Source organism: Carcharhinus amblyrhynchos, chromosome 2, assembly GCF_965287045.1.
Source record: "Carcharhinus amblyrhynchos chromosome 2, sCarAmb.v2.hapA, whole genome shotgun sequence".
NCBI classification, from domain to species: domain Eukaryota; kingdom Metazoa; phylum Chordata; class Chondrichthyes; order Carcharhiniformes; family Carcharhinidae; genus Carcharhinus; species Carcharhinus amblyrhynchos.
Genome location: NC_137325.1, coordinates 86,974,317 through 86,990,446, shown reverse-complemented (window position 1 = coordinate 86,990,446; position 16,130 = coordinate 86,974,317). Strand labels below are relative to the sequence as shown.

Sequence of the window (16,130 nt, the reverse complement as noted above, 5' to 3'; positions counted from 1 at the left end):
GTTGATCCTGGATGTGGAGGGATTTTCTTATGAGAAGTTGAGTAGTTTGAGCCTGTACTCATTGGAATTTAGAAGAACGAGAAGCAACCCTATTAAGACATATTGGGGAGCTCAACAGGCAGACTCTGAGAGCTCATTTCCCATTGTGGGAGAGAGGAGGACAACAGGGCATAATCACAGAGTCGCTCATTTAAGACAGAGATGAGGAGGAATTTCTTCTCTCAGAGGTCAGTGAATCTGTGAGCTAATCAAAGAGGGTCAGGTGGACTGAAGTGCATTTGTTTCAATGCAAGAAGTGTAACAGGTAAGGCAAATTAACTTAGAGCTTGGATTAATACTAGGAACTGAGATGTTGTTGCCATTACAGAGACTTGGTTAAGGGAAGAACAGGGTTGGCAGCTTAACGTTCCACGATACAGACGTTTCAGGTGGGATAGAGGGGGATGTAAAAGGGGTGGGGGAGTTGCATTACTGGTTAAGGAAAATATCACAGCTGTACTCTGGGAGGACACCTTGAGGGCTCATATAGCAAGGTAATATGTGTAGAGCTCAGGAATAGGAAAGGTATAATCACAATGTTGGGGATTGGGGATTTAGGCCACCCAACTGCCAGCGGAAAATAGAAGAATAGATATGTAGGCAGATTTTGGCAAGGTGTAAAAGTAACAAGGTTGTTGTGGTGGGAGATTTTAACTTCCCCTATATTGACTGGGACCCAGTGCCAGGGCATAGATGGGGCAGAGTTTGTAAGGAGTATCCAGGAGGGCTTCTTGAAACAGCATGTAGATAGTCCAACTAGAGAAGGGCCAACCTAGACCTGGTATTAGGGAATGAGCCCGGTCAGGTGGTCAATGTTTCAGTAGGAGAGCAGTTCGGGAACAGTGACCACAATTCAGTAAACTTTAAGGTACTGATGGATAAAGATGGATGTAGTCTAAATGCTAAAACTGCTAAACTGAGGGAAGGCTAATTACAACAATATTAGGTAGGAACTGAAGAATGTAGATTGGGGGCAAATGTTTGAGGGTGGGAGGCTTTCAAGTATATGTTGATAGGAATTCAGGACTGGCACATTCCTGTCAGAGTGAAAGATAAGAATGACAAGTTTTGGGAACCTTGGATAATGAGAGATATTATGAGCCTAGTCAAAGAGAAAAAGGAAGCATTTGTCAAAGCTAGGAGGCTGGGAACACACAAAGCAACTGTGGAATATAAGGAAAGTAGGAAGAAACATAAGCAAGGAGTAAAAAGGGCTAAAAGAAGTCACGAAAAAGCATTGGCCAGCAGGATTAAGGAAAATCCCAAGGTTTAGAGGGTAGCCAGGGACAGGGTTAGCCCACTCAAGGACAAAGGAGGGAATCTATGCGTGCAGCCAGAGGAAATGGGCAAGGTATTAAATGAATACTTTGCGTCAGTATTCACCAGAGAAGGAATTGGTGGATGAGTCTGGGAAAGGATGTGTAGATAGTTTAAGTCATGTTATCAAAAAGGAGGTATTGGGGTTCTTGAGAAACATTAAGGTAGACAAGTCCCTAGGATCTGATGGGATAAAACCCAGAATACTGACAGATGCAAGGGAGAAAATTGCTGAAGCCTTGAAAAAAATCTTTGTATCCTCACTGGCTACAGGGGAGGTCATGATGTAGAGATGCTGGCGTTGGACTTGGGTAAGCACAGTAAGAAGTCTCACAATACCAGGTTAGAGTTCAACCAGTTTATTAGATAGTAATCTCACAAGCTTTCGAAAACGGTGTTCCTTTGTCAGGTGTGTGGAAGGTTCTGATCAGGGAAGGGCATATAAAGTCACACGCAGTTTACAGAATACTGATTAGAATGCAAGTCTTTACAGCGTACCTGCTATTCTAGTCATAAAGATGCAGACAATGTGACTCTATGTTAGCATAGGTTAAAGAGATGTGTATTGTCTCCAGACAGGGCAGTAAGTGAGATTTTATAAACCCAGCCAAGTCATGGGGGTTACAGATAGTGTGGCATGAACCCAAGATCCTGGTTGACGCCGTGCTCATGTGTGCGGAACTTGGCTATCAGTCTCAGCTCAGCGACTGTGCTGCCATGTGTCGTGAAGGCCTGCCTTGGAGAGCGCTTACCCAAAGATCAGACACCGAATGCCCGTGAACCACTGAAGTGTTCACCAACAGGAAGGGAACAGTCTTGCCTGGTGATTGTCGAGCAATATTTTCAACACATGCCAATGGCAGGCAGGAAGAGCAGGAGAGAGACTATTGGTCAGCTATGTGATTGAAAGAATATTGGAGCTTATTACAATCCATAGACTACAACATGCCCATAAAAGTACATATTGTGATAGCAATTCCATCTCCCTTCATGAACCGCAATGCACCACCACCACAGATGGCCAATTCTGACCAAGGGTCAGCTTAGACCCCTTACGTTAGCTTTATTCTCTCCCCACAGTTGCTGTCAGACCTGCTGAGATTTTCCAGCATTTTCTGCTTGTGTTTCAGATTCCAGCATCTGCAATATTTTGCTTTTATGCAGACACTGATGAGCCAAATGGCTCTCCTTCTCTCCCGTGAGGACAAATCTTAAGAACCACAGCTGATTTCGCCCCCGGGCACTCCCCCCGCCCCCGGGCAGTAACATTACTCTCCCACCTCTATCCCCCCCCCACCCCCACCCAGCGCAGCCCCTCCCCCCGTTCCCCGCCCCTCCCCAACTTGTAATTTTCACTGTTTATAAATGTTTCGGTGCTGGTTGATTTTTTTTCCTTGAACAGGGAGTTCCGGGCGCTCAATCCTCCCGATACAGGGCCTGACATCACCGAGGGCAGAGTAGGAGGAGCCAGGGTTGCCCCTTGATCCCTCCGGTGTGGCCGCCACAGGCCGCGGCTTCCCGACTGCTGCGGGCCGACCCGTCATGGAGGGGAGCGGGCCCCCGGCCGCCCAGTCCCACAGCCTGGATCGGTTTAAAGAAGCCTTTAAATACCAGGGGTGCGGGGAAGGAATGGAGGCGATACGGACTCATGAGTTCAGCAGACTGAAAGGTAACCGCCATAGGGGAGGGGGGAAGAGGAGAGGGGGCGGGGGGGGGCGCAGGGAGGGGAGGGGAAAGGGGGAGGGGAGGGGAAAGGGGGGGGGCGGGGGGAGGGGAGGGGAAAGGGGGGGCGGGGGGAGGGGAGGGGAAAGGGGGGGGCGGGGGGAGGGGAAAGAACATAAGAAATAGGAGCAGCAGTAGGCCATCTAGCCCTTCGAGCCCTATACAGCCGCAGCAAGACCTCCCTACTTTTATATTCAATCCCCCTCGCGATGAAGGCCAGCATCCCATTCGCCTTCCTGACCACATGCTGCACCTGCAAGCTGGGTTTTTGCGACTCATGCACAAGGACCCCGAGGTCCCTCTGCACCGTCGCCTGCTGCAGTTTTTCGCCACGTAAGTAGTAATCCTTCCTACTATTATTCCTACCAAAGTGGATAACCTCATACTTGCCAACATTAAATTCCATCTGCCAGGTCCTCGCCCACTCGCTCAGCCTATCTAGATCCCTCTGCAGACTTTCCACACCCTCCGCACAATTTGCTGTTCCACTTATCTTTGTGTCATCAGCAAATTTCGACACCTTACACTCGGCTCCCTCCTCCAAATCATCTATATAAATGGTAAATAGCTGAGGCCCCAGCACGGATCCCTGGGGCACTCCACTTGTCACCAACCGCCAATCCGAATAGCACCCATTGACCCCCACTCTCTGCCTCCTATTTGACAGTCAATCCCCTATCCACGCTAACATCTTACCCCCAACTCCATGCCCCCTAACCTTCTGTAACAACCTTTTGTGCGGCACCTTATCAAACACCTTCTGAAAATCGAGAAACACCACATCCACCGGTTCTCCTCTATCCACCGCACTAGACACATCATCATAGAATTCCAGTAAATTCATCAGACACGACTGGAGGGTCTTAATGGCATTACTGTTACTAGAGAGGCGGTGCTCGACAGACTGGAGGGGCTGATTGTGGACAAGTCCCCAGGACCGGATGGAATGCATCCGAGGGTTCTGAAAGAAATGGCAGAGGTGATAGTGGATGCCTTGGTGGTTATTTTCCAGACGTCGCTGGATTCCGGGGAAGTGCCGGATGATTGGAAAACGGCTAATGTTACGCCGTTGTTTAAGAAGGGTGCCAGGCAAAAGGCGGGGAATTTTAGGCCGGTTAGTTTAACGTCTGTGGTAGGTAAAATGTTAGAATCCGTCATTAAGGAGGAAATTGCGAGGCATCTTGAAGGGAATTGCTTGATAGAGCAGACGCAGCACGGTTTCATTGAAGGCAAGTCGTGTCTGACAAATTTACTGGAGTTCTATGAGGATGTGTCTAGGGCGGTGGATAGAGGAGAGCCGGTGGATGTGGTCTTTCTAGATTTTCAGAAGGCGTTTGACAAAGTACCTCACAAGAGGTTATTGCAGAAGGTCGAGGGACATGGAGTTGAGGGTAGGGTGTTAGCGTGGATAGAGGATTGGTTGTCAAATAGGAGGCAGAGAGTGGGGGTCAATGGGTGCTATTCGGATTGGCGGATGGTGACTAGTGGAGTGCCCCAGGGGTCGGTGCTGGGGCCTCAGCTTTTTACCATTTATATAGATGATCTGGAGGAGGGAACCGAGTGTAGGGTGTCGAAATTTGCTGATGACAGCAAGATTGGGGGAACGGCAAATTGTGCAGAGGGTGCGGAGAGTCTGCAGAAGGATCTAGATAGGCTGGGCGAATTGGCCAGGAAATGGCAAATGGAATTTAATGTTGGCAAGTGTGAGGTGGTCCACTTTGGTAGGAAGGATTATTACTTACGTGGCGAAAAACTGCAGCAGGCGACGGTGCAGAGGGACCTAGGGTTCCTTGTGCATGAGTCGCAAAAACCCAGTTTGCAGGTGCAGCAGGTGGTCAGGAAGGCGAATGGGATGCTGGCCTTCATAGCGAGGGGGATTGAAAATAAAAGTAGGGAGGTCTTGCTGCAGCTGTATAGGGCATTGGTGAGGCCGCAGCTGGAGTACTGTGTGCAGTTTTGGGCGCCGCACCTGCGCAAAGATATTTTGGCCTTGGAGGGAGTGCAGAGGAGGTTTACTAGGCTGATTCCGGAGTTGAGGGGGTTGAGCTATGAGGAGAGGCTGAATAAACTGGGCTTGTACTCGTTAGAGTTTAGAAGAATGAGGGGAGATCTCATTGAGACGTATAAGATGATGAATGGGATGGATAGGATAGAGGTGCAGAGACTCTTCCCGCTCAAAAAAGACAGTAGGACTAGGGGGCACAGCCTCAAGATAAAGGGGGGGCGGTTTAGAACGGAGTTGAGGAGGAACTTCTTCACTCAAAGGGTGGTGAATCTCTGGAATTCTCTGCCTGTTGAAGTGGTGGATGCTGCCTCGCTAAATATTTTTAAGACGCGGGTTGATGGGTTTTTGATAAGAGAGGGGATTAAGGGTTATGGGGAGAGGGCGGGAAAGTGGAACTGAGCCACGACAGATCAGCCATGATCTTATTGAATGGCGGGGCAGGCTCGAAGGGCTAGATGGCCTACTCCTGCTCCTATTTCCTATTTCCTATTTCTATTTCTTATGAATCCATGCTGCGTCTGCTCTATCAAACAATTCTTCTCAAGATGCCTCGCTATTTCCTCTTTGATTACAGATTCAAGCATTTTTCTTACAACAGACGTTCAGCTAACCGGCCTATAATTCCCTGCCTTTTGCCTGCCACCCTTTTTAAACAGCGGCGTTACATTAGCCGTTTTCCAATCTTCTGGCACTTCCCCGGAATCCAGCGAGGTTTGGAAAATAATCACCAAGGCATCCACTATTACCTCTGCCATTTCCTTCCGACCCGTGGATGCATTCCATCCGGTCCTGGGGACTTGTCCACCATCAGTCCCTCTAGTCTGTCGAGCACTGCCTCTCTAGTAACAATGATCTCATTCAGGCCCTCCACTCCTACCATCTTTCCATCGTTAACACCTGGCAAACTATTCGCGTCCTCCTCCGTGAAGACCGAAGCAAAAAAGTTATTCAAGGCCTCAGCCATTTCCTCATCCCCCCTCTCATCCTCTAAGGGTCCAACATTCACCCTAGCCAGCCTCCTTTTTATATATTTATAAAAACTCTTACTATCCTTTTTTATATTTAGCGCTAGCCTAGATTCATAGTCTATCCTTCCTTTCTTTATCAACTTCTTCGTCATTCTTTGTTGATATTTAAATCTCTCCCAATCCTCTTCTCGCCCACTACTTTTAGCCACTCTAAACGCATCAGCTTTTAATTTAATACTCTCCTTTATCTCCTTCGTTATCCACGGCTGATTATCTCTTCTCCTCCGATCCTTCTTTACCATCGGAATAAATTTCTGCTGAGCACCAAGAAAGATCTCCTTAAAGATCCTCCACTGTTCCTCAACAGACCTACCGACCAATCCACGCCCCCAATCTACATTCGCCAATTCCTCTCTCATCCTATCGTACTCCCCTCTGTTCAAACAGAGGACATAGGTCCAGGATCCTACTTTCTCCTCCTCGATCTGCATCAGAAACTCCACCATACAATGATCACTCTTCCCAAGAGGATCCCTCACAACAAGGTCCCTAATTCTACCTGCCTCATTACATAACACTAGATCTAAGATAGCTCGCTCCCTCGTCGGCTCCAACACACACTGTTCAAGGAAACTATCCTGGCAGCATTCCAAGAACTCTTCCTCAAGCCCACCGTGTCCAACATGTGACCAATCAATATGTAGATTGAAATCCCCCATAATTATTGCCATTCCATTCCTGCACGCAGCATTTATTTGCGAGTTTATAGCCCGCCCCACCTCCAGGTCATTATTTGGGGGCCTATAGATGACACCCACCAGCGTCTTCCTCCCTTTGCTGTTCCTAATCTCCACCCACAACGATTCCACGTTCTGCTCTTTGGCGCCTATATCTTCCCTTACTACCACCCTGATACTATCCTTAATCAGCAGAGCTACCCCCCCCCCCCCTTTTTTCCTCCAGTCTATCCTTCCTAAACACTTGATACCCCTGTACATTCAGCTCCCAGTCCCTGTCACCTTGTAACCACGTCTCTGTAATGGCCACCAGATCATATCCATTTGTGCTGATCTGTGCCAATAGCTCATTCACTTTGTTCCGAATGCTTCGTGCATTCAGATAAAGTGTCTGCATCCCAGCCTTCACCTGGACCCTATTTGAAGGAACGCTACCAACCTTACTCATGCCCCCTACTTCCTTTATTACTGGGACATCCTTGGCCTCTTCCCGTACCTGTACCCTCTCCTTTACTTTAGACCTTGTAATTTCACCTACCCTCGCACCCTCCCCTCCCCCTAATTAGTTTAAAGCCCTATCCACAGTCCTATTTATACGATTCGCCAGGACTGTGGTCCCAGTTCAGTTCAGACCAACACCATCCCACCTGAACAGGTCCCACCTGCCCCAATACTGGTGCCAATGCCCCATAAATTCAAAACCATTTCTCCCACACCAATCTCTGAGCCACCCATTCACCTCTTTAATCCTATCTACCCTACGCCCATCTGCATGCGGTTCAGGTAGTAATCCAGAGATAACCACCTTGTCGGTTCTGCTTTTTAATCCCATTCCCAGCTTTTCATTCTCCCTCTCCAGATCCTCAGGTTGCATTTTGCCTATGTCGTTGGCACCAACATGCACCACAACAACCGGATTCTCACCCTCCCACTCCAGGTTCCTCTGCAGCCCAGATACAACATCCTGGACTCGAGCACCAGGCAGACAACACACCCTTCTGTGCTCTTTATCATTGTGACAAAAGACAGTGTCTATACCCTTAACCCCACTGTCCCCAATTACCACTACATTCCTTTTTACCTTCTCTTTGTCTATGTCCTGCGTCTGCATCACTGTACCGTGTGCAGTTTGCTTATCAACCTCACAGCCCTTATTCTTGACAACACTAGAAGCAAGAACCTCAAACCTGTTATGCAGATTAAGAGGCTGAGGCATTTGGTCCCCACCCTCCTTCCTCCTCTCCCCACCCTCCTTCCTCCTCTCCCCACCCTCCTTCCTCCTCTCCCCACCCTCCTTCCTCCTCTCCCCACCCTCCTTCCTCCTCTCCCCACCCTCCTTCCTCCTCTCCCCACCCTCCTTCCTCCTCTCCCCACCCTCCTTCCTCCTCTCCCCACCCTCCTTCCTCCCCTCAGCAATCCCCTCTTGTTCCTGACCCTTAGAGTGAGCCAGTCCAGGGGGGGTGGATGTCTCATGCACCCCATTATCAATGGCACCCTCCCTCCCCCTGATGAGCCTCAGTGCCTGAAGCTCAGAGGCCAGCTCATCTACCTTGAGCTGGAGCTGCTCCAGCAACCAGCACTTACTGCAGACATGGTCACTGGGAAGGACCCTGGAAAGGGGGGGAGGGGGGAGGGGGGATGGGGGAGGGGAAGGGGGGGAGGGGGGGACAAGATGGGGGAGGTGAAAGGTGGGGGAGGTGAAAGGTGGGAGAGGGGGGTGGAGGGGGAGGGGAAAGGGAGGGGAGAGGGGGGTGGAGGGGGAGGGGAGAGGGGGGTGGAGGGGGAGGGGAGAGGGGGGTGGAGGGGGAGGGGAGAGGGGGGTGGAGGGGGAGGGGAGAGGGGGGTGGAGGGGGAGGGGAGAGGGGGTGGAGGGGGAGGGGAGAGGGGGGTGGAGGGGGAGGGGAGAGGGGGGTGGAGGGGGAGGGGAGAGGGGGGTGGAGGGGAGAGGGGGGTGGAGGGGGAGGGGGGAGGGGAGAGGTGGTGGAGGGGGAGGGGAAAGGGAGGGGGAGGGGGTGGGGAAAGGGGGGGAGGGGAAAGGGAGGGGGAGGGGGTGGGGAAAGGGGGGAGGGGAAAGGGAGGGGGAGGGGGTGGGGAAAGGGGGGGTGGAGGGGGTGGGGAAAGGGGGGGTGGAGGGGGAGGGGGGAATGGTGGGGAAGGGGGGGAAAGGAAGGAGGATTGAGGAGGGGAAGGCGAGGGGGAGGAGGGAGCGAGGGGGGTGAGGAGGGGAAGGGGAGGAGGGAGGGTGAGGTGGGTTCGAAGGGGGAGGAGGTGGGGGCAGTGGGGAGGGTAACCACACGAGGGAGGGGCGGTGGGGGGGTAACCACACGAGGGAGGGGCAGTGGGGAGGAGGTGACGGAATTGCCGGAGGGGGTTGGGGATAATAGGTAGCTGTTGTTCTGGCAACCAGGGAAAAGCAGTGGTCAGACACCAAACGTAGCTCCAGCTCCCCTCAATTCTTCCTTCCTGCCCCCACCCGTATCCAACATAAGCTATGAATACACATGACGATTGTAGGCAAGGTGTTTTTGATTATATTAGACAAAGGGAATGGGGCTGTTGTGAAACTTGAGGCCGCTCAGTATTTGATCATTGGGTCCATGAATATTGCAGTGACAGAGAACACTCTACCCCTGGGTTTGGTAGAAGTGGAGTGACGAAGTGGAGCTTGGGAAGAATGCATTGTAAGTTTAGTTTTTTTATATACATGTGGGGATGTTCCACATGGACCTTGAAAGTATCTGAGTCTCATAGAAATGGGAATATTTAATAGCGTTTGGGGGAAAATGTGTCATGATGAGGAGATGCTGACGTTGGACTGGGGTAAACACAGTAGGAAGTCTCACAACACCAGGTTAAAGTCCAACACGTTTATTTGGTAGCAAAAGCCACTAGCTTTCGGAGTGCTGCTTCTTCGTCAGGTAAGTGGGAGTTCCGTTCACAAACAAACTTACCTGGGCTTGCAAAATCTCACTAACTGTCCTATCTGGAGACAATATACATCTCTTTAACCTGTGCTTAAAGCTCTCTCTACTCACATTGTTTGTACCTTTAAGACTTGATTACCTGTAAAGACTCACATTCCAACCATTATTTTGTAAATTGAGTTTGTGTCTTTATATGCCCTGTTTGTGATTAGAATTCCCACTTACCTGACGAAGGAGCAGTGCTCTGAAAGCTAGTGATTTTTGCTACCAAATAAACCTGTTGGACTTTAACCTGGTGTTGTGAGACTTCTTATTATAGGTGATGGACAGACTTTGAAGGAGTTGGGAGGTGAGTTACTTTCCATAGAATTCCTAGCCTGTTACTTGTAGCCACAGAATTTATTTGGCTGGTCCAATTCAGTTTCTAGTTGGTGGTAACTCCCAGAATACTAACAGAATATTATAATAAAATCTCAATGGAGGTTGAGGGACTGAATTGTACAGAGTTGCCTAAATCAGGTCAATTCAAATCTCTCGTCAAATAGTGCTTCTATTTTTCTGTACTGTTGAACGTTTCCCAATTCTTCCTGTCCATATCAAGCCGTAGTTCAGAAACCTATTTTTATAATGGAAACTAAACTGGTCAACATTTTAGAAATTAAGGAAGCAATAGACCAATCTGAATGTGATACGGTAGCAATCTAAACTGTAAGCACCAAGATATGGTGATTTTTGCTGGAACTTACCTGCTACAGAGATGGTGATAAATTTGAATAATCCAAGGTACTCAAAATAGCTGTTAACTATCTAAGAGAGAGATGTTTTGCGTAATCATTCAATTGAAGATAAATCTTCGATATCACTCTGCAAAGTTGACACTAGAATGTAACTAAATGTAATAAAGCCCTTGGTAGAGATACTAATATCCAAGAGCTTGGCCAACCTGTCTTTGCAGAATGCTGCAATCGTACTGAATACCAAGGAGCTTGAGATTCTGCATGGTGTACTGCAAAAAATACAATTCATTTGTATCCATTGTGTACTTTTCAGAAAATATTTTATTCGCTGGACTGGTTTTTTTTTCCATGTTCCTGTGGGATTCCATAGAAAATCATGCAAAGAATATGTTATTGAATGTGGTATTATTAAAACTGGTGAAGAATTAGAAAGACTTCAATTTAGACAGTGCCTTGTGCGTGTCTCATATACAAAATGCTTTATATCTTTTTATATGTATGGGTTACTTTGAAGTATAGTAGGCAAACTAAGGTCTTCATGTTAAAAACTTTAACATTATTAAAAGGACAATGACAATCCAGTGGGTTATAATATGAAACGTATGATTTTTAAGGTATGATTCTGTTTGGTTTATAATCTTACTAACATTAGAAATTTCAGCTATTAATGCAAATAGGTGAAAATATATTCAGAAGTATTATAATTGATTTAGTAGGTGTGCTTTATTTTGCATTACTTGTAAATCCACCTCATTGGCTAGTTTCATAAATTTGTAATAATTTACCTTTAGCATTTTTTTATTCTTTATTCCCCAGTTTTACTTGGCTCAAACTAAAATAACAGCAGGTCAATAAAGTGTGATGGGGTATTGTGGATGTAATGTTTAACAACAACTGTTTTTTCATATGAAGGATGGCACAGTGGTTAGCACTGTTGTTTCACAGTGCCAGGGACCCAAGTTCAATTCCAGCCTCGGGTCACTGTCTGTGTGGAGTTTGCTATCGTCTCCTTGTCTGTGTGGGTTTCCTCTGGGTGCTCCAGTTGCTTCCCACAGTCCAAAGATGTGTGGGTTAGGTTGATTGACCATATAAAATTGCCCCTCAATGTCATTGGTTCTCGTAGGATAAATACTGAGTGGGATTGTTGTTGGTAGAGGCTCGATGGGTTGATTGGCCTCCTTCTGCATTATAGGAAGTCTGTTCTATAGAAATTAAAGTTAATTTGTATAGGGAATATACAACATTAATGGCCTGATATTAATCCAACCAATTTGCCATTGTGTTCCATGTGGGAAATCAAGGCTAAGTGTAGTTTTCAGATGAAGTGATATTAAGGGGCAGGAAATAATTTGATCAGGGAATGCATGTTACTCAATTTTGGCCTTTTATATGTTTGCTGTGAATTATTGTATCCAAATTTATAATGTGCATACATGAAAGTATGGATATAAAGAAGCTTTCAGAAAGGAAAGAGGCCATTTGCTTTGTTGTGCCTGTGCTGACCCTTCAAAAGAGCAGGTGTGCTTAGTCACACATCCCAGGTTTTTTTCCATAACAATACGAGTTGCTCATCCTCGATCTAACTCCCTTTCGAATTATTCATGAAATAAGCTTCCAATACCTTTTCTGGCAATGTTCTGAATCCTGACAATCCCTTGAGTGAAAAAAACTTTGCACGTCTCACAAGATATTTTGCTAATTAATTTAAATCTGTAGTATTTGATTATTGATAAACTTGACAAAGAATATTTTTCCCTGTCTACACTATCAAAATCTCTAATCATCTTGCATATCTTTTATGTAACCTCAAGAGCAAGAGAGACCTTGAGTATTGCTTAAAATAGATTATTTTGTTGAAGCTTTTCATCTTGCATTCACAATTTGCAAGAATATCAAGTGAGGGAAGACAACACACTTATATTGTATGAGAAGAGAGAACTGATCGTTTGGCAAGTGGACTGTGATTGATAGAGGTGTTGCCATGGATGATGCACCAGTTGATGATGGTTGACAGTTAACTACTAAACAGTGTTTGAAATTTAAACCAGACAGCTTGACTCTAGCCAAGGCATTGTCTTGAGAAATGAACCAGTGAATGGACGTCAGTTATTTTGTTTAGCTGAAAGAGGGGCAATGTGTGTACATATTATTTCTGTCTGCAAAAAATAGAGACCTGTGTTCATATATGTAGCTTTGAGTAAAGGCAAATACACCAATTATTAGTTCAGCTGACATCTTAAATGGGTTGTCAGTGTAATCCCTAGTACACTGAGGATTATTTAGCAAATGTCCTATCACATTTAATGTTGTACATTGAGTTTTGCAAGCATGAGCTGGTTGGGTCCGGTCTGCACCTTGCCCATCATGAACCGTGGAGAGGACATGCTGTTTGCTATGATCTGCCAATCTTTAGGATGTATGGTCTACATACCTGGCATCACACTGGCATTGAAATTAACTTACCATGTTACTCATTTGTGATAGGCAGGATGTCTTTTTGGCTTGATGGCAACATCCTGTTAGTGGCAAATATCACTGTGTTGCAACTGCACATCAGCAGAGTTCAAGTAATCTAAGATGGACTTGGCAGTTTCAGGGCAGAAAGTGATTTGGGAATACCTCTAGACCCAGCAAATGTATTTGGGTTCCATGAGAAACATGTCTTTGATGGGATTACTCTTAATCCCCTACTTGCATATTTATGATATGTGAATGATACATTTGCTATATTTAAATCTGCAGCTACTTGGAATAATTTCCTTAGATGTCTGAATGAGCTACATTCTGTGCTCCAAATTCTCCTTTGAAATGGAGCAGTCAAATGTACTTCCTTTCCTTGATGTACTGATTGTGGAGAAACCTTTGGCATATTTCCCAACGGTCTATTGCAAACCTCCTTTCACTGGTCAGTACATACTTTGGGGCTCTTAAGTTCCACACACTATTGGCCTTATTCACAGCCTTGTAAATAGGGCCTGAACCATTTGTTCACCATGCAAGCTTGATGTTGAAATAGAGCACGTTAAAGACACCTTGGGGGATAATGGCTACCCTGATGAGATCATTGTGCACTGTATTTAGTACAAACTCATGAGCAAGCTTAAGGCCATCAACTTGTGTCCAGAAATGCCTCACCTGAGTATAACTTACCTGCATTTGGAAACCTCCAAAGCTGAGATGAGAAGAATTGAATGAGCACTATATTCTCCTTCATTATTTTATAAAGCCAATCTCTGCAAAGACCTTACCTGTTTGTCTTTTGTTTGTGTGTGTAAGGCTGGGATATTTTATAAAAGGGAAAGTTTGTTATATTTCCAGAGTTTATTGTGTTAACCAGTTCTTGCAACTTGTTTTTTAAAAAAGTTTTGTTTTGTAATTAAACATTCTGGGACAATCTTACCAGCTCCTTGCACCAGTCAATTGGCTTGGTGAGCCAGTGAGATTGCCAGAGAGGTGAAAACCGGGTTCATGCCTGGGCAAGAGGCTGATTTTAGCATTTAAGTTATTATTTAAATATTGATAGTGCACCTGTGGTGGAATCATCCAGGTTAACTTGCCTTAATGGTCTCGCCGTTGAAGGTTCACATTGTCGAGGATCATGTATGGTCCCCAACAACTCGCTGGTGGGACCAGAGACCATTGACGACTCTTGGGTCGTTGGGGATGGCGGGGGGGAAATGCCCTTTGGAGTGTCAGCCTGGGAGCCTGGCACTGCTAGCCTTGGATCTTGGCAGTGCCCACCGGGATGGGCCCTAATGGGAGTGGGTGGGGCCATGACGGGGCAAGACAATGACGGGGAGGCAGAAGGTACTGTGCATTGATATATGGCTGGAGTGGGGGGAATTGGGATGGTGATCAGCTGGAGAGACCAGCGATTGCCCAGGAAGGCCAGTGACTGGGGGTGGGGGAGGGAAAGCAATGTCCAGGATTGTGTTGGGGGAGTGTACACTTGCACACAGTACACTGGAAAATCAAGGTGCATGCACAATAATGCCCGTCTCAGCCAGCTTCCCAATGAGAATAGACATTGTCCACTCTCGCTACTGGCGTGAGTCACACTTTGCCTCTTTGCACTAAGTGCCAAACGATTGCATCTCAGAGCTTACCTAGAAAATGTATGCAATTCTCTTCTGTTTTCACACTTGTTTGCAATTAAAAGTTAACCTTGCTACCTGAAATTTGATGATCCACCTCCTTCTCCTGCCATAGGATTATTGCCATAAGAGGTCACTCCCCTCCATTCCACAATCTAATGGACCTATAATGCAGGCTTGTTCAACCTTTTTGCTTGGAGGCCACAATTCTGTTTTTTATTGTCACTCAAGAGGCTGATGCACAGAGCGAAATGTACCTGAATTTCAAATGGCGATTATAAAGAAAAGTAACAACTTGCTGAGCAAAAAAAAAGCAATAAATTGATAATTAAAAATGGAGTAATTGATAAAGGTAACCATTAAATTGTAAGTGGGTGAGTGTGTATGTGTCCAGTTCACTCCCAATTTGTGTGGTCACTCATTCACCATCACCCAACGTGAGATTCATTACATAAGTCTTGGTGTGTTGAGATGAGGATGACTGAGAATCCTGAGCGTGGGGGTGAGCCAGATGTGCAGTTGTATACATGTTCTCCCTCCTCACATGCATATTAACAACAAGCGGTGAGTCTCTTCACCCCTGGCCTGTGGCATGTCTGCCCCCTTCCCTGGGCCCCTTAGCACCTTCTCTCCCCAGACCCTGCAGCCTACCCATTTCTCTTTCTTTCTTTCTCTTTCTCTCTCTCTCTTTCTCCCTGTGCCCTCCCTGGATTCTGCAGCCATTCTCTTATTCTTCAGGCTCCCTCTCCTTAGGCACAGCAGCACTTAGGTTCACCAGTGACAAGTAGCGATCACTAGTCGTGCTATCAGCAGCAAACGTGGGCAAATTACAGCCTGTGATTGGAGGAGCATGCACTTGCAGAGTTCTCAACATTACTTAACTATCTTACTGGCATTTTGAACAATGGTTGCAATAGCCATTGAATGGTTTGGAGTCCATAATCCATCCCAGGGGCAGTCAGTTAGACAAGCTTGCTTCAGTGCTTTTCCTGGTTCCACAATTGTGTTCTATTTCTTCCACTCCCCAGTGTTCTCCAGACCCCATAATCTCCCTGCCTGCTACCCCTGCCCCATCATCAAGATGTCCTTCACGCCACAATAGTCTCTTCCCACCCATAACTTTTCCTTCACTCCCTCACTCCTTCCCACTCTTTGGTTGTACCTTGATCCTGTGAACATTACCACCCAACAACTACCCACCCTCTCCAATAAATTTGGCAGGGCTTCTGGGTTATCTGCATTGTTGTATTCCCTGTTTGCTACAACTTGTCCTTCCCTGTAAATGTTAGGGCAACAGATTCAACCTGAACCACGAACCCTGAAACTGAATTGCTCAGCACCAAATCCTCTGTGTAAAAATATTTCTTTTGCTATCTGTTCTAAATTTCTTACGTTTAATATTTTATTTCTGATATTATGTTCCAGACCCTAGATGGAGAAGTCTGTCTACCAAATCCACATTGTTCCTCCATTCATAATTTTAATCACTTCCAACGTATTATTCCTGCATTGTTCTAATTAAAAAATGTTTGATAGTTCAAGCAAGTGAATCTGAGTTGTAACTTGTCTATTGCCTTATATTCTTCC

General features: G+C 46.5%; 1 protein-coding gene across 1 annotated transcript in view; it reads left to right on the top strand.

Moving 5' to 3' along the window:
- Nucleotides 1–2,830: 2,830 nt before the first annotated feature.
- mocos (molybdenum cofactor sulfurase) overlaps nucleotides 2,831–16,130 on the top strand; it is a 226,215-nt gene continuing 212,915 nt past the window's right edge. Inside the window, exon 1 of the mRNA XM_080208753.1 lies at nucleotides 2,831–3,025. Coding sequence (XP_080064879.1) covers nucleotides 2,899–3,025 — 127 coding nt within the window. The 5' untranslated portion in view covers nucleotides 2,831–2,898. The remainder of the gene's footprint in view (nucleotides 3,026–16,130) is intronic.